The 18021-nt window shown below is 37.0% G+C and overlaps 4 protein-coding genes across 5 annotated transcripts; 3 read left to right on the top strand and 1 right to left on the bottom strand.

Annotated features, from left to right (window-relative positions):
- The first annotated feature begins 132 nt into the window (after positions 1–132).
- LOC108841377 (ethylene-responsive transcription factor RAP2-11-like) lies at positions 133–1204 on the top strand. Its single transcript, XM_018614139.2, has one exon. It carries the CDS (start codon positions 202–204, stop codon positions 958–960), a length of 759 nt encoding a protein of 252 aa, XP_018469641.1. The 5' UTR covers positions 133–201; the 3' UTR covers positions 961–1204.
- LOC108843617 (tubulin alpha-5 chain) lies at positions 1036–3020 on the bottom strand. 2 transcript variants are annotated; one of them, XM_057002462.1, is made up of 6 exons: positions 2832–3020; positions 2520–2734; positions 2254–2453; positions 1664–2172; positions 1456–1578; positions 1036–1373 (listed from the first exon to the last, which is right to left on the bottom strand). In XM_057002462.1, the coding sequence occupies exons 1-6, from the start codon at positions 2942–2944 to the stop codon at positions 1115–1117; spliced, it is 1419 nt and encodes a 472-aa protein (XP_056858442.1). In that variant the 5' UTR covers positions 2945–3020; the 3' UTR covers positions 1036–1114. The 2 variants fall into 2 exon arrangements, with proteins under 2 accessions (XP_056858442.1, XP_056858438.1); XM_057002458.1 differs by having other exon boundaries at positions 1036–1578; positions 2832–3018.
- Positions 3021–8237: 5217 nt separating this feature from the next.
- LOC108820547 (mitochondrial dicarboxylate/tricarboxylate transporter DTC) lies at positions 8238–10530 on the top strand. Its single transcript, XM_018593508.2, has 6 exons — positions 8238–8468; positions 8779–8862; positions 9081–9142; positions 9244–9605; positions 9987–10201; positions 10278–10530. Exons 1-6 carry the CDS (start codon positions 8349–8351, stop codon positions 10332–10334), a joined length of 900 nt encoding a protein of 299 aa, XP_018449010.1. The 5' UTR covers positions 8238–8348; the 3' UTR covers positions 10335–10530.
- A 6029-nt stretch (positions 10531–16559) lies between these two features.
- On the top strand, positions 16560–17093 carry LOC108829346 (uncharacterized). Its single transcript, XM_057004186.1, has one exon. The coding sequence runs from the start codon at positions 16560–16562 to the stop codon at positions 17091–17093; it is 534 nt and encodes a 177-aa protein (XP_056860166.1).
- The last annotated feature ends 928 nt before the right edge of the window (positions 17094–18021 follow it).

The raw sequence follows: 18021 nt of genomic DNA, 5'->3' as shown, positions 1-18021 counted from the left end.
CGTAACTAAATCATGGAACCCACATAACATAAAACATCTGCATCATCACCTAAAATAATAAGAACAAGTCCTCAGAAAACGAGGCACCCACTAAGACTTGATCCCAAAACAAACGAGCACAGAAGTGAAACACTTAACTTATATTTCCTTATAAATACTTATATTTCCACCATCTCTGTACTTAGATTCATACAAAAAAAAATGGAACAAAAAACAACCCAAAAGCAGAAAACAAAAGAAAAGAGCAAAGGTAACAACAAGAAGACCAAGTTCGTTGGAGTTAGGCAAAGGCCTTCAGGGAAATGGGTGGCAGAGATCAAAGACACGACACAAAAGATACGAATGTGGCTTGGAACCTTTGAAACCGCAGAAGAAGCTGCTCGAGCCTATGATGAAGCTGCTTGTCTCTTACGTGGCTCCAATACTCGCACCAATTTCGCAAACCATTTTCCAAACAACTCTCAATTGTCTTTGAAGATCAGAAACCTCCTTCACCAGAAGCAGAGCATGAAACAACAACAACAAAAGCAACAAAACAAACCCGTCTCTTCTTTCTCGGAATGCAACATCAATTACACTTCGACTGCTACTAGTCCCACCGCCAGCAACACGACCACAGTGATGCAGCCCAATGATGTATACCGTCCTGATTCATCAGCCATGTTACAACAAGAAACGGAAAGTGTCCACTTCCCTTACTATTGTCCCTTTGACTCTGGATTCAATCATCAGGTTCCTTCGACTCAGGGAGGCGAAGAAACACATGGAAATTTCAACAGTTCAAACTCAACCGATCAACATTTGGGTCTAGCTGATCTCCAAAGAGAGATATCTTCGTCCCTATATGCAATGAATGGAGCTACCTACTACAACAACATGAATGCAGAATATGCGATTTTCGATCCTACAGATCCAATTTGGGATCTCCCTTCACTCTCACAACTCTTCTGCCCTATATGATCTCATCTTACATTTCCTTTTCAATTCATGTAAAGTAGAACACATCTCTACAAAGTCCTAATAGACAAGACTGTATCTAAAGAAAAAAAATGGACACTGTAAGAAGATGAAAGTTTGGTTACAGAAATGAACACTTAAATTCCCAATGGTCGTTTTACCAAATGAATGAACCAAAATAAAAACAGGAAGTGCAACGAATATTGTACAGGATTAAAAGGAAACATGTAATCCACAAGAATAATAAGTAGAAATAGAAATTTGAAAAAGGCTTTTGGTTGCACATTGCTTGAGAGAAGAAGGTGTCAATACTCTTCACCTTCATCTTCCTCATCGTCTCCACCTTCAGCACCCACTTCTTCATAATCTTTCTCCAGTGCCGCCAAGTCTTCACGTGCCTCTGAGAACTCACCTTCCTCCATTCCTTCACCAACGTACCAGTGCACAAACGCTCTTTTCGCGTACATCAGATCAAACTTGTGGTCGATCCGTGAGAACACCTCTGCAACGGCTGTGTTGTTGCTGATCATGCAGACCGCTCTCTGGACCTTAGCGAGGTCGCCTCCCGGAACAACTGTTGGAGGTTGGTAGTTGATTCCACATTTGAAACCTGTTGGGCACCTGCAAATAAAAAAAATGTGTTAACAGAAGCAAAACATGAAGCTAAGTAACGCAATAGCAACTTGTTCCGGTTTGTAGATCATACCAGTCGACAAATTGAACAGTCCTCTTAGTCTTGATAGTACCAACAGCAGCATTAACATCCTTAGGAACAACATCTCCACGGTACATCAAACAACAAGCCATGTATTTCCCGTGCCTCGGGTCACACTTAGCCATCATGCTAGCTGGCTCAAACACAGCATTAGTGATCTCAGGGACCGAAAGCTGCTCATGGTAAGCCTTCGCTGCTGAGATAACCGGAGCATAAGAGGACAGCATGAAATGGATTCGGGGGTAAGGGACAAGATTGGTCTGGAACTCGGTGATATCCACATTAATAGCTCCATCAAACCTCAACGATGTTGTCAAGGACGATATGATCTGAGATATCAACCTGTTGAGGTTCGTGTAAGTAGGCCTCTCGATATCAAGTGATCTGCGGCAAATATCATAGATGGCTTCGTTATCCAAGAGAACAGCTACATCGGTGTGTTCAAGGAGAGAGTGCGTTGAAAGAACACTGTTGTAAGGCTCAACAACAGCAGTAGAAACCTGAGATCAATCAAAAAGGCAACGCATTAAAACAAAGGAAGAAACTTTCAAAGTAATAATTACCAATGAGTTTTAAAGTACCTGAGGAGAAGGGTAAATGGTGAAGCCAAGTTTAGACTTTTTACCATAATCAACAGACAAACGCTCTAACAAAAGAGACCCCAAACCAGAACCAGTCCCACCACCGACAGCGTTGAACACCAAGAAGCCTTGCAAGCCAGTACAGTTATCCGCAAGCTTCCTCACACGGTCAAGACAAAGATCCACAATCTCCTTCCCAACTGCAATCACATTAACACATTAAAGCACCAATTTTTTCAAAGAATCCATAAGAAAAGGTATCTCACCAGTGTAATGGCCTCTGGCGAAGTTGTTAGCAGCATCTTCTTTCCCGGAGATAAGCTGCTCCGGATGGAAAAGCTGCCGGTACGTTCCGGTACGGACTTCGTCGATAACCGTGGGCTCGAGATCAACGAAGACGGCTCTGGGAACATGCTTCCCAGCGCCGGTCTCGCTGAAGAAAGTGTTGAAAGCATCGTGCGCTACACCAACCGTCGTATCACTGCTTGCCAAGGGAAAACCCTAACGTTAGTCTCCTCTCCTCTCTCTAAAAGAAAAAAAACAAAAATTGAAATGGGGAATTTAGGTTAAGAGTGTACCTGGGCATCATGCCATCGGGCTGGATCCCATGTTCGAGGCAGTAAAGCTCCCAGCAGGAGTTACCGACTTGGATCCCAGCTTGACCGATATGAATGCTTATGATCTCCCTCATCTTCTTCGCGAAACCCTAATTCTTCGAAATGAGATCTTCTTCTTTTTTCTTTTCATTATTGCTTCTTTTGGAGTATTTATTTATTTATTTGGGGTCCGCCAATTTTTGTGACAGCCTGCCCTTGTGGGGCTGAGATTAGACAAAAAAGTACGTTAGGTGGTTCGATCTGGAATCTTGATATTTTTATCCCCCGGTTTGTAACTTAACCGGATTTTTAGAAGTTTTGATGAGTGTGGAAACTGGAAAGGAACACCTTTACCCAATCAAACCGCTATTTCGGTTTAGAAATGGTTTTATTATTTGGATTTAGGATATTGTGTGCCAGACCGGAAATTATGATCCCGTGAGATTTGATTCTCCATGTTATATGATTTTGATTCTCTCTAATGTTCTTTTCTATGATATTTAGTAACGTGCAGATATTTTCATTCATGACCGATATTAAAATTGTGTCTTCAAATTTTGAAATAAAGATTTCGCATTATTGTTTTTCACGAGTGGGGCTAAGTGCCCTAAGTTACGGCTAATTTGCTGAATTGATCGAGTGGGTGAAGAGGACAAATGATTCCGGAAATAGAAGACATCGCCGTAGTGTTTTGTAATCCGATCCGAACATGCAGTTGAACCGATAAATCCGGTGATCCAAGATAAATATAATTCGGATTTTATGAAAAAAAAAACAAAATTTAAACACCCAATAAAATCGGCTAAAACCACTAAAACCTGGAATTCGGTTACCGGTTGAATCACTGGTTGAACTAATAGAAAAGTTTTATTTTTTTAGTTTTTAATTATGTTTTTAAAATCTATTTTGTATAATTTTTAATTAAAAGATTAGATTTTTCAGTTTTGTTATAGATAATTTATTAATGATATTTTACTTTTGGTATATTTTGGATTTGAAGTTTAATTTTATCATTTACATTAGACATATAAATATTCATGAATTTGTAAGTCTTGACATTTTTGTTAAATTTCATAAATTTTAACTTGTTATAATTTTTTTTAAATAATTGCTATGAAAAGTATCTTCAAAACTCTATAAAGTATGCAAAGATTTATATAAACTTAGTTATGAATTTAAGATAAAAGAAAAATAGATAATCGAATTATTGATTTCATAAGATTAAACGAAACATAAACAATGTAAAAGTAAAATATGAAAAGCAAAAATTATAAAGAAAAGTCTCTAAAAACTGAAAAAACCACAACTGCTATGAAAAGTATCTTCAAAACTCTTTGTTGCCAATCCTATAAAAACAGTAACAAAGAATATAAACTTACCAAACTACACAGAGTTATAAATCAGAACTCATTAAACGAAATGTATTATCTTTTTTCTGAAAACATCGTTTTCTGGAACATCATTGGGCTCAAACACAACTTTGGAAAACCCAACAATGTTAGTCAAGTTCTTGAATCCACCTTATCATGACAAACAAAATAATTTGAGCAAAATATACAGATAATATCAGCTCTACTACTTTAAAAACAAAATTATTGCAGTACATGACCTACTCCCCAATTAACTTGCCAAAAGTGTAAAATACATAACGACCTACTCCCCATTAATTTGCCAAAAGTGTAAAATACAGAGTACAACGTTTGCATCTGTCGAATTTCATAAATCTTGGAAAATTTGAGCAAGTGTTCCATAAGCAACACACTTAATGACGACGTTACTGTAAGTAGTGAAAAAAAAAAAAAATTTAAGCACATATAATGTCTACAAAATTTGTCAATTATTTTTATAAATGTTGAATACTTACTCCATATCAACTACAAAGAAACAAATTCTATGATCGATAAAACCATTGTTCCCGTCAGTAAGTTCTGTTATATATTCTTCAAGAGATTCTACTCCTACCACAGACGCGTAAATATCTGTTTGATATGATAAATTTTACTCCTACCACACATTCACAGTAACTTGGTAACTTTTAAATTAGAATAAATTAGATGTAATAGAAAACATACCAATAGAAAACTTACGATAGCTAAGCCACAATAAACATCAATGAAGTTTGGAAAACAATAAAAGTTGGACTTGAGGATTGGATCGATCTTCGAAATGACAGAGGAGTTGTTGAGGTTAATATGACATCGGTGCTTTGTCAACCGAACACGCTCTGGTGTAGGATTTATACAAAAAATTTTAATTTCATAGCAGTGACCTTCCTCCAGAGACATTTCGGTCGAAAAATCCAAATCTCCGAAAAATATGGTTTGTATGGTATTTCCCTGTTTGAGACACGTAAAAATGCATTAGTAAGAACTAAAAAAAATTAACATAACGGATCCATGTAAGTTTTAACAATAAAGCAGCTCACTTTCTCATCTCCTACTATCAGTTCGGTTTTCTGGACCCTCAATCGAATTTTTGTCTTTTCCTTGCAGATAACCTTAATATGGACTGGAAGTAAAGATTTAAAAAGACTCAATTCTCCCAATAATGTATGACTACCCATAGCAAAGCAATGTAAGAACAATGAAATCAAATATTTGAGTTGATGCCTAGATGTTAAAAATATACTAAACCTCGATGTGAATCATTAGTACTCAATCGATTTTTACAACCAACCGGTAATAAATTTATAGATTAATTGACGTCAATTAAATATTAACTTCTTTATTTATTTTTGGTAATTGATACAATCAGCATTTGTGTGATCCGATATTAAGGCTCATATATTGTTTTCATATATCAATACTATTAAAACAGAATAAGTTTTATGTACTTTTAAGTAGTCTATGTTGGACCATTATATTTTTAACTTCCTATTATTTCTCCTCAACTAATTTAATTATTATTAAATATATATCATATCTAACCAACTATTTTAATATTATCAAAATAAGATATCTAAAAAGATATTCCTAAATATTTTTTTCAAAGATTACATTTTGATAATATCTTTTAATATCTTTTATTTAAAATGTAAATATAAATTTTGTTTTAATATTTAAATAATAAAAGTCATAATTAATATTAACTATAACCAAAAACGAATATTGATTCACCTTCATCTATATAATAAGAAATAACATTTCTATAGTATTTATATATACATAATTTATATCCATAATAGAATTACTACACCAATTAATAAATATAAAATAACTTAATTCATTTATTAGCTATTTTATAAAATATAAAATAACTGAACAAAATATATTCATTAATTTTATTAGATACCTCAACTTAGTACAACAAATAATAAAGTAAGAAATATAAACTAATATATATATATATATATAAATTAATATATTAGAAATAATTTAATATATTTATCAAGTATGAGATGTGTTAAATGAAAATAGTTAATTTATATAATAAAGATGAAAAAAATCTAACAATAAATTAAATTTTGACCAATATGATAATCAAAATAAATTTGTACTATAATTAAACTTTGGTAAAAAATAAGTAAAATTGATACGAGGTGGGTTATATAAATGAATTATCTTACTTTCATAAAATTATATTACTGTAAATTTTAATTTAATTATATATACTTCAAAAAATGTGTTTATAAAAAATACATATGTATAAGATTCTAATTTTCATAAATAAGTTTTTGAAAAAAGTCTAATACGAATAATAAAATTAAATTTGAAAATTTAAAATAAATGAAAAAAGAAAACATAAGAAAAATTCTAATAACATGCGAACAATAAAATTAAACTAAATAAATAAATAAGCAATTATATTTATTTCAAACTTAAATCATCTAAACATTTATGAATTAGAATACTTTAACTGTGATAATTTAAGTCAAATTGTATTACATAATGGGTCATTCATCGGTTCAACCGGTTGCCGAGTCCTATGTTTTAGCGATTTTTGTGGGTTTTATAGAACTTTTAAATAACAAGTTTTTTAAACCAAACCGAATTATATATAGGGTCACCTATTTTGCCGGTCTAACCGCATGTTAGGGTCGAGTTTCAAAATACTAAATATAATGTTTCATGTGTAACATTTAAATGTGGATACACCATCAAAAATACAAATTTATATCATATTAATATGGTTTGTTTCGTAAATATCATGCGTTTTAAAAACGTGGATCAAAATCTAGTTCCATTATTAAAATGTATTAGAGGCCTTCAAAAGGTTAAAATTGGGTTTCACTGTCACCTTGCTTCCTTGACAGCCGTAATTGGAATACTATGTCCATGATTGATCGTGTGGACACGTTGGTGAATGAATGGAAGAATGTGAGTTCTCTGAGGCACGTGAAGACTTGGCGGCACTGGAGAAAGATTATGAAGAAGTGGGTGCTGAAGGTGGAGATGATGAAGAAGATGAAGGTGAGGACTATTTATACCTTCTTCTCTCAATCAATGTGCAACCAAAGAGTTATATTTTTCCCTTGTGAATCTTGGGGGATTACATATTTGTTATAATCCTGCACAATTTCGTTGATCTTTCTTTGCCGTCCTTTTTTTATATTGGTTTAATTTATTGGTAGAGCAGCATTGTGAGTTCCATTGTTCATTATCAAGCTTCTATTGTACCAGAGCTTCTTTATAATTTTCTTCCATGTCCTATTATTTGTTGTAAAAATATACTCGGTCGGGAATATATCAATTGGCCATGACGCCATGTAGTGTTCATGTATCTGTCTTTTTGTTTTGTTTTGTTTTGTTTTGTTTTGGGCAAACCATCCATTTAAAAAAACCCATCCATTTTCATGTATTTGTCTTTTATGTTGTACACCAATCATGTTATATACCATGTTGTGTTCCTTAAAGGAAAATATCTTCGGAAAAAGCCAAAATAAGAATTTTGTTTTTTCATGACTTTTATAAATGAGAAAAAAATATTGACTTAAACTATCAATTTTCTTGTTTTTACAATTTATTTCCTCTTGTATTTTTCTTCCCCACCCCTGTATAATTCTAACACCAGTCACAAGCTTGTTGTGTTGTTGAAGAGCTTTTATATACACATAACACATTGGCATCAATATTAACAGAATCTAAAACTCTACTGGTCCACTAGCTACTACGGCGTGAAAAGTGCCAAAAAACACAATCGTATTTAATGAAAATGCAACTACAAAAGGTCTATTCAAAGTTTAGAACAAATTTCAACTTTGATAACTAGAAAATTAGAGACATAAATAGATTTGCTTAATTTCAAACAAAGAAGCCTAAAGTTAATAATTTGAGATAAAATAGATTCAAATCTAAATCGATATAATCCAAATAAAATAAATAATCTGATGGTTTGATGCGGTTTAGATATAAGCTGGGCACTGTTGGGATATATATATAAAAGCACGTAAAGCTTCCTTCTTTGTTTCCTCTCCACCAAAGCGAGAGTTCGGAATCCCTCTTCTTCTTCTTCTTCTTATAGTTGCGCGTTTCTATATCCCCGAGAGAAAAAAAGGAGGAGATGGCGGAAGAGAAAAAAGTAGCTCCGATTGGTGTGTGGAACACTGTGAAGCCCTTCGTCAATGGCGGTACCTCCGGTATGCTCGCTACCTGCGTTATCCAGCCGATCGACATGATCAAGGTACGTTAAAAAAAATGTTTCTCGATACACGTTCATGTAGAAGAAGCTCCTTATTCACATCTGAAGAAAAATTGGTTCATCAGATCCGAGTGGATTGAGCTCAGATCTGGATCAAATTTCATTTCTCCCAACATGTTTAAGACTCATTTGTGCTGTGAGCTGTTGCTATAGTAAATGTTTAGATTGAAAGGTTTTGAATTCCAGATCTGGATTTTTTTATTTATTATTTGGTGCATCACAATGTACAATTGAATAATATGAATCTAATGAATTGATAAAATAATGTGTGTATTTTGGTTTGGTGGTGAAGGTGAGGATTCAACTAGGTCAGGGATCTGCAGCCAGTGTGACCTCTACCATGTTGAAGAATGAAGGCATCGGTGCTTTCTACAAGGTGAAGATATATATGTTTTCTATTGGTGTTGATGCTCATGTAACAGTTTCTTATATGTTAATCTGTCATGTTGTATGTATGTATGTATGTATGCTTAGCTTATTTCAAAGCCAACATTTTTTTTTCCTATGTCTTGCTAATCACAACATTACTCTTTTTTTTTGTTCCCTTTTTTCTGCTATGAAGATGTCTCATGTGCTTATCTGATTTTCCAATAGGGATTATCTGCTGGTTTGCTGAGGCAAGCAACTTACACCACTGCCCGTCTTGGATCATTCAAGTAAGTTCATCATTTGTATGTTACCTCAAGCCCATCCAGATGAATGCTTTCTTTTATCACCTTTGTTGTACTTATCAATGAGTGTCATTATGAATTATCAGGATGCTGACTGCGAAAGCAAGTGAGGCGAACGATGGAAAGCCACTACCTCTGTATCAGAAGGCTCTATGTGGTCTAACAGCTGGTGCAATCGGTGCTTGCGTCGGTAGTCCAGCTGATTTGGCGCTTATCAGAATGCAAGCTGATAACACCTTGCCGTTAGCTCAGCGCAGGAACTATACCAATGCGTTCCATGCGCTTTACCGTATTAGCGCTGATGAAGGAGTCTTGGCACTTTGGAAAGGTTGTGGTCCCACTGTGGTCAGAGCTATGGCTTTGAACATGGGAATGCTTGCTTCTTATGATCAAAGTGCTGAATACATGAGAGATAACCTTGGTCTTGGGGAGACTTCCACTGTCGTAGGTAAGCTTCTCTTCCCTGTCTCTCATACAGATACATATATTTTTTTCTACTACGCCTTCATATAAGTTACCGTTACAGCACGTAGTCTTCTGAATACACGAGTGCTGTGTTGTCATATAGTTTAGAGAAAATACTTAGTGAGAGGAGACTCTAAAACTCTCTACCATTGTCCAAATTGATCCGAATGCATTCTCCTTGCTCCCTTTGTAACCCTTCATGTCTCTAACTTACTGTAATATGTATATTACTGAACTCCTAAACTAGTTAAAATAGTTCTGCTTTAGACTTAAACAAGAGGGCTTTATCAGTTTTGTCCTGTGGTGATGTATTCCCACGTAAATATGTCTTTGAGTTTGATGGTTGTGTGATTGTTTTGGGCAGGAGCAAGTGCTGTTTCAGGATTCTGCGCTGCGGCTTGCAGTCTCCCATTTGACTTTGTCAAAACTCAGATCCAGAAAATGCAACCGGACGCTCAGGGTAAATATCCATACACGGGTTCGCTCGACTGTGCCATGCAAACCTTGAAATCAGGAGGACCTCTGAAATTCTACACAGGTTTCCCTGTTTACTGCGTCAGGATCGCCCCTCACGTCATGGTATATTTTCTCCCTTCAATGTTATTTCACTACTCACGTCTGGCTTGTCTCTGATCTTGTTTTCTTTTTTTGGCAGATGACATGGATCTTCCTGAACCAGATTACAAAGTTCCAAAAGACCATTGGTATGTGATCTTCAAGCGATCCTTGTGAAGTGAGGAGCCAATAATAAGATGGGAAAGAACGAAAACACAATTGGAATTGTGTTCATTTACCTTTTTAACAATATACGTGCCTTAGAAGCATTATTGGAACTGTTTGAGACCTGAGAGATATTCTTTTTGCCGTAGTTGATTGGTCCGTGAACTTTTAAAATTTTAATTTGGTTTGGCCATAAGTAACTTCAAAACTACTGATGCATCGAAATAATATTTTTATTTACTTGGTTAATGATGTGTGGAAGCAAAACGTTGAAAGACAAGCATGTTTCTACGTTTATATGGTCTAGTGCGGAGTCCCCCATTATTTCATTTTGAAACCCAAACATCAGTAGAGAAGCACTCCAAGTCTCAACATGCCTATTTTGAGACAACTAAATTTGAAGCCAGTACCTGCAATTGAAATATAAGACATGATTCATCCTACGGCCCTCAGTGAACAAAACTCAGCAGAATGGTGAAAGTAGATGTTCTCCTATATATTAAAAGATAAGCATTATAATATTTGAGATAACTATGTGTCATTACCACAATGATTTCTAATTTTTTTAGAAAAATAGGTTGGTCCATCTAAATACTTTATATAATAAGATTTTTATTAAGCTAATCATAAATTAATTATTAATATTTTTCAATCTTTGTTAAATAAAAATACAGAATTTCCTAATGTGACTAAAGTATATATGTCAATTAGTGATTTGAATAATAAAAACTTGATAAAAATTAGTGCGGCCTCTATCATTTTTTAAATTTTAATTTATCAAAATAAATAAAACAATCACATTAACCATATAATAAAAATTTATATTTTTTCATACATGTCATATTTTGAATTTAAAAAATTTACTATAAATTATTAAAACTGTTATAAATCTCTCACTGGAAATTTTGTGATCCATGGTTTAAAATTTTTGTTATGACAAGATATAAATGATTACAAAATCATACAAGTAAAAAGTCTCATTTTATAAATAAATATATATACATATCTTTTAAATTAAACTATATAGTATAAAATACGTAAATATTTTCATTTTGAAAGTTGATCTGAACAATTCTTTTAAGACAGTAAAGATAGAAACATAATGGGGATAGTTAAGACAGTAAATGTATTTTTTTACACTTCATCTATCTATCTATGTTATTAAAATTGAAATACAAATAAAGACGGTTAAAAAACATGGATTACAATATAAATGATAATTGTTTAGAAACTTGAATTTAAAATATGTTAGTAACTGCTCGATCAACTTTTCCATCAACAGATGTAAATGAGAAAACCATGTTAGTAGATCTAATATTATCAAGACAATATTTGTTTTCTTCGTCATTCTCTTCAAGATCTTGTTCCATAGTGATTTTTTTTTCAACGTCTAAATGGTCGTGAATATAAGTCGATGGAACTGATTATATTTATAAGAGATGTTTAATAGCATATCCGTAATTTATCGTTAGAGAATATCTTAATATATTTTAGTAAGTTGGAATATTTTACGAATTTGCATTTCCTAAAAATAATTCCTCAAAACGCGGGATTTCATACCTTTACACCACAAAACGGTGTATTGAGTACATAATGACCATGCTTAAACTCGTTTAGGATTGCAAACATTGGATTACATATTTATTCATTTGCAGAAGTTAGGTTCGTTTGTGGTTAATTAAGCAACTTATTCATTCATTCCCGAATAGAACTACATATCCCTATATACTAAAGCGCAAGTCGCTTTTCCACTAAAATCTGACACACATAGTTCGCCCTAACTTAATTGTGTGTGTTTTCAAAAAAGGTAATTAACCAATAGACCTTGCAAAATACGGCGATTGATCTAGGGCGATTAGGGCGAACTGTTGACGACGACGGCGATTGATCTCGATTTCACGAAGCCGCCTGCTCTGGCAATGGCGGAGGACACGGAAGCGACAAAACAAGGCGAGGGAGTGGTGGAAGCAGGGGTCTCTCGATCGACACTAGAGGAGGGGAAGAGGACCGTTGTTAGCGAAGTGGAGGTTGGGCTGTTGGGATCTCCGGTGCGGGGTGGAGATTTGGGTGGTTCTGGTGAGGGGGAAGAGAACCTGAGTGCTCGTGGAATTCGTGATGGTTTGGGTGGTTCAGACGAGGGGAAAGAGAAGGTCTCCTATTCTGATGCTTTGCAGGATGCTCTTCGTGAGAGTGATCGTTATAAGCCAGAGTTTACTGTCAAAGATGGTGTTGCGGATGTCTCGATTCCAGAGGAGTTGATGGAAGATGTTGAGCCACTGTGGAAGTGTTTTGTGGTGGGTTATTTCATGAGTGATTCCCCTCATATAGGCACAATACACTCAACGGTGAATCGTATTTGGTCTACCCCAGGGAAGGGGGGGAAGATTGATGTGCAGTTTATAGCCAAGAAAATTGTGCTGTTTAGGGTGGAAGATGCGTTGATGAGGAACAGGATCATCAAGAGGAAGTTCTGGCACATCTCGGATATTCCACTGGTGTTGAATGAGTGGACCCCTGAATCTGCTAAGGCGCCTCCGGACCTGTTTGCTATGCCGCTTTGGGTGGATCTCAGCAATGTACCTGGGTATCTTTACTCAAACAAGGGGCTTAGTTTTTTATCTAGGACAGCAGGAAAATTTGTCAAGCTTCACCCCAACACAGAGAAGTGTATCCGTTTGGACGTTGCAAGAGTCTTGGTTGAAGTGGATTTGGAGAAGCCGCTTCCTCACCAGATTTGTTTCAGGGGTCGGGATGATCAGATGGTCACAGTTCAAGTGAGCTATCCTTGGCTTCCTCCCGCTTGTGCTCGTTGTGCTAAGTGGGGTCACAATGAGAAAGACTGTCAGGTGGAGAAAATATTCACAATCCTAGAAAAGACACAGGAAGACAGCCAAGTGGAAGCAAGAAGTGATGAGGGTAATGTGAGTAACCAAAGGCCGGGCAAGGAGGAGAATCTGCCTGCTTTACATATGGCTGCAGTGGAGGATTCAGCTGTTTCATCGAAGGAGATGAGTCTATTTATTAACAATCTAAGTGATCACAAGGAGTCTGAGAGCTGGGTTACTATTGGCGCGCAAACCAGCCAGCGATCTTCCCCGGTGCGGCAGCAGAAAACAGTGGAGAAAGTTGTATCTCCAAATGAGTTTCAGATTCTACAAAACTTTCCAGAGAAGGGGGAAATAGTTGAGGGAGAAGATGGTGATAATGTGGGGGAGGAGGCTCAAGATTCAGAGTTAAATATGAAGGAGATGGATGGGAAAGTTAATCAGAAGAAGCCGAGTTAAGCAGCAGGGGTTCGAGGGAAAGCAAAGGCGCGACCCCCAATTGCAAACACTCGAGGTTTGATGCAAGCAGTGGTGAAAAAGCAAGAAGTCTTCCTCTTGTAGGAACAAATGACGTCAATTTTTGCATGGAACATGCGCGGGTTTAACAAGCCGTGCAAACAAAAAGCGGTCCGAAGTTGGGTTAAAGTTGCAAAGTTGTCTTTGGGTTGTTTGGTGGAAACAAAGGTTCGAGAAGAGAATTTTTTGGGTGTGTTCAATGCGACCTTTCCGGGATGGCAGTGTCTACACAACTATAGTCATCACAGATTGGGACGTATCTGGGTTTGTTGGTCAGATGAGGTTGATGTTGTTCCGGTTCTTATCAGTGGACAGATGATAACGTGCTGGGTCAGGTTCAAGAGCACGGAGGATGTATTTCTAGCTTCTTTTGTCTACGCGTCGAATTGTATGATCGAGAGAAGAGAGTTATGGAGATATATGGATATTATTTCGAGATCGGTTGCAAGTGGGATAAATCCATGGGTTATTCAAGGGGACTTTAATGTTACACTCTCAGCTATGGAACACTCTAGGTTTCTGGATACAGCAGGGGAGTCATCGGCCATTCGAGAGTTTCAGGAAGTTGTCCGTCTCTGTGATTTTGTGGATCTTTCTCACTCTGGGCCGCAATACACTTGGACTAATAACCAAGATGCAAATCCAATAAGTAAGAAGTTGGATCGCGTAATGGGTAATAGCTGCTGGCTTACCAGGTTTCCACAATCTCATGTAGCATTCGAAGTGGGGGGAGTGTCCGATCACTCGAGAATGGTTACTAATCTTCGGTTAGCTACGCAAGGGAATACTAAGCCGTTTAAATTCTTTACGCATGTGGCTACTCATCCTGAGTTCTTGGAAGTTGTTAGTCATGTATGGAACTCTACCCCACATCTTTTTCATTCTCGCTCAGCGCTGAAGAGGCTGCAAGAGAAGCTTAAGCTGTTGAAATCTGAATTACGAAGGCTTAACAGAGATATGTTTGGTGACCTTCCTGCCAGAGTTAAACAGGCGTTTGATGATCTGTGTGTCAAACAAAACAACGCAATGCAAAATCCCCAGACCTCTACTTTTGAAGAAGCATCAGATGCTTGGGAACACTGGCACCATTTGGCTGGTATAGAAGAGCAATTTTTCTATCAAAAGTCCAGAATTCAGTGGTTGGGCCTCGGGGACCGGAACTCAAATTTTTTCCACAAGACTTGTCAGAGCAGGTATGCAAGGAATGCCATCCGAAGATTGGTTACATCAGATGGTCTTGTTTTAACTGATCCGGGGGAGATTAAAGCTGCAGCAGTCTCCTATTACGAAGAGTTCATGCAGGGACAATCTTTTGATACTGTCGAGGCTTCACAAGAAGAGCTTGAAGATATTTTGGATTTTCGCTGTTCTCAGGCTGATGCAGCTACTTTGATTGCGCCAGTCCAGGATGAAGAAGTTCGCGCAGCGCTGTTCTCTATGCCAATAAATAAGGCTTCGGGGCCTGACGGTTACCCTATGGAGTTTTACAAGGCAGCTTGGTCAGTGGTGGGAAGGGATTTCACCACAGCGGTCCAATCATTTTTCCTGTTCAGTTTTATGCCCCGTAGCACAAATGCAACACTCTTATCCCTGGTGCCGAAAACTCTAACTGCAGAGAAGATGAGTGACTTTAGGCCGATTGCGTGTTGTAATGTGGTGTACAAAGTGATATCCAGGATCATGGCTAAGAGGCTCAAAAACATCCTGCCTCAAGCCATTGAACTCAACCAGTGCGCTTTCGTTCAAGGTAGATGGTTGCTGGAAAATGTACTCCTCGCTACTGAAGTGGTCAAAGATTATCACAAGCCAACAATCTCAAGTCATTCAGCTATCAAGTTTGATATATCCAAAGCTTTTGATACTGTGAAGTGGTCCTTTGTGGAGGTCACGCTTCATGCCATGAACATTCCAGATCAGTTTGTCACCTGGATTATGAGGTGTATGGACACAGCTTCGTTTTCTGTATCCATCAATGGTGAGTTAGAGGGGTTCTTTCCTAGCTCTAGAGGTATCAGGCAAGGCTGCTCCTTGTCTCCGTACCTGTACGTCATTGTGAGTAATGTTCTGTCTAGACTCTTGAACAGGGCAGTGTTGGCTAGGAGCATTGGGTTCCATCCTATGTGTCAAGCTGTAAACTTGTCCCATCTGAGTTTTGCCGACGACATCATTGTCTTCACGGACGGGTCTCCCACCTCACTGAGAAGTACGCTGGATGTGTTTCAAGATTTTGCGAGACTATCAGGTCTATGTATCAATAACTCCAAGTCTACGGTCTTCGCAGCAGGTAGAGGGAAACAAGCTTTAGAAAATGCAGCAGGGGAAGCCGGATTGTCTGTGTCAGCATTGCCTATCAAGTATCTAGGACTGCCTCTCACTACAAAAACAATGACCCGCCAGGACTACGAGCCGCTACTACTTAAGATCAAGGCTCGGTTTCTCAGTTGGACAAGTAAAAGACTGTCGTTTGCGGATAGGCTACAACTGATAAACTCGGTTATAGCTAGTCTCACTAACTTCTGATGCTCTGCTTTTGTCTCCCCCAAGGTTGTATTGATGAGATCGAAAGTATGTGTTCTGCCTTCTTGTGGAGTGGTTCTCCTAACATCACTTCTAAAGCAAAGATAGCGTGGTCATAGGTATGTAAATTGAAGAAGGAAGGAGGACTAGGTGTTCGCAACATAAATGAAGTATCTACAGTCTTTGCTCTAAAACTGATCTGGAGAATCTTTAAAGATTCTGATTCATTGTGGGTGGCATGGGTCAAACAGGTTTTACTGCGGGACTGCTCCTTTTGGGATGTGGGGGTTGGAACGGCAGGGTCTTGGATCTGACGGAAGCTACTGCAGCTCAGGCCTATCGCAAAGAACTTTGTGAGAATGGTCTTAGGTGATGGGTCCTCCACAAAGTTCTGGACTGACATATGGCATCCTATTGGTAGACTGATCGAGGTTTTGGGAGAACGAGCAATACACAAGATGGGTATTGATCGGCATGCATCTGTCTCTAGTGTTTTTGTGAACAATGTGTGGCGGTTTAGGAACACTCGTGATCCAGCTATCCAACAGGTCACCGCGCAGATTCAAGAGGGGACTGTGGTACTAGTTCATGGTGTTCAGGATGAGGCTCATTGGAAGAAAGAGGAGGACACCTATGAAAGGAAATTCTACGCTTCTACAACCTTGGAAAGTATTCGTGTCAGTCACGATCAGGTACCATGGGACAAGCTTGTCTTGTTTGCACAAGGAGTGCCTAGGTTTGCATTCATTACGTGGCTTGCTGTCAGGGACAGACTCTCAACGGGTGTCAGAATGCGTGCATGGGGGATAGTACAAGGCTGTCCCTTCTGTGGTGAGAGAGAAGAATCAAGAGATCATCTGTTTTTTGCTTGTCCTTACACTTACACTCTCTGACTGTGGGTAATTGGAATGCTGTTGCGTCCCCCTCCTTCTCCGGATTGGTATGAGACTGTGGCTCGCGACTCTGCGCCTTCTCAGGATAGGCTACCATCGATTTTGCTCAAATTGGCCTTTCAGGTTGCAATCTACTATGTTTGGCGAGAGAGAAATGAACGCAGGCATGCTCAGGTTGCTCGGCCAGTGGAGCATCTTTACAGGATCATTGATAAAACAATCAGGCAGAGGATCTCGTCTACACGATATTTTGAGAAACCAAAACTAGCCGGTTTAATGCAACTCTGGTTTAGTACCCACATGGAGTAGTTTAGAGGAATAGATATTTTTTCCTAAATCTGTTGGTTGTACATAAACATTCTTTCTCATGATGATTAATAAATTTAAAATTTCATCAAAAAAAAAAGGTAATTAACCATGAAATATTAATAACATTGTTATTTTAAACTATAAATAAAATAAAATTAGTAAATTTATAGATTCAATACATCCAACTTTATATTTAGTTAAATCAAGTATTTTTAATTATGCAATTAAATCATTGACTAAAGTTAGTGGATCAAATAAATTATTTTAAATATATTTAGGTGTATAATTTCTTATGTACTTTTTGAAAAATACTAAAAATATATATAATATAATAATATCATCATTATTGCTTTATATTTTTAACCGCTTTGTTTTAATGTAAACAGTCTAATATTATGTGGCAATGTTCATATAATATTTTTTAAAATTATAATTATTTTCATTGAAACTTATGGCAAAAAATATTGATCTGTGCTTTAGCACGGGAGGTATACATCAATGATAAACATCTACAGCAAATAAGAATACTAAAAATTTAATGTAACAATCTTATGAGGTAAAATTTGGTAAGATAATAATATATAGTTATAGACATGGTAGAACTATAATACATAAAATC

This window comes from Raphanus sativus, chromosome 2 (genome assembly GCF_000801105.2).
Source record: "Raphanus sativus cultivar WK10039 chromosome 2, ASM80110v3, whole genome shotgun sequence".
NCBI classification, from domain to species: domain Eukaryota; kingdom Viridiplantae; phylum Streptophyta; class Magnoliopsida; order Brassicales; family Brassicaceae; genus Raphanus; species Raphanus sativus.
The sequence above is the reverse complement of the archived record's forward strand: the minus strand, read 5'-3'. Positions and strand labels throughout refer to the sequence as shown.

Coding starts and splice junctions, on each gene's coding strand:
- LOC108841377 (XM_018614139.2), top strand. CDS start 202: ATGGAACAAAAAACAACCCAAAAGCAGAAAACAAAAGAAAAGAGCAAA.
- LOC108843617 (XM_057002462.1), bottom strand. CDS start 2,944: ATGAGGGAGATCATAAGCATTCATATCGGTCAAGCTGGGATCCAAGTC. Junction 1,579..1,663: donor ACTGTTCAATTTGTCGACTG/GTATGATCTACA, acceptor TTTTATTTGCAG/GTGCCCAACAGGTTTCAAAT. Junction 1,374..1,455: donor AACACAGCCGTTGCAGAGGT/GTTCTCACGGAT, acceptor GAAGGAATGGAG/GAAGGTGAGTTCTCAGAGGC.
- LOC108820547 (XM_018593508.2), top strand. CDS start 8,349: ATGGCGGAAGAGAAAAAAGTAGCTCCGATTGGTGTGTGGAACACTGTG. Junction 8,469..8,778: donor AGCCGATCGACATGATCAAG/GTACGTTAAAAA, acceptor TTGGTGGTGAAG/GTGAGGATTCAACTAGGTCA. Junction 9,143..9,243: donor GCCCGTCTTGGATCATTCAA/GTAAGTTCATCA, acceptor ATGAATTATCAG/GATGCTGACTGCGAAAGCAA.
- LOC108829346 (XM_057004186.1), top strand. CDS start 16,560: ATGGTCTTAGGTGATGGGTCCTCCACAAAGTTCTGGACTGACATATGG.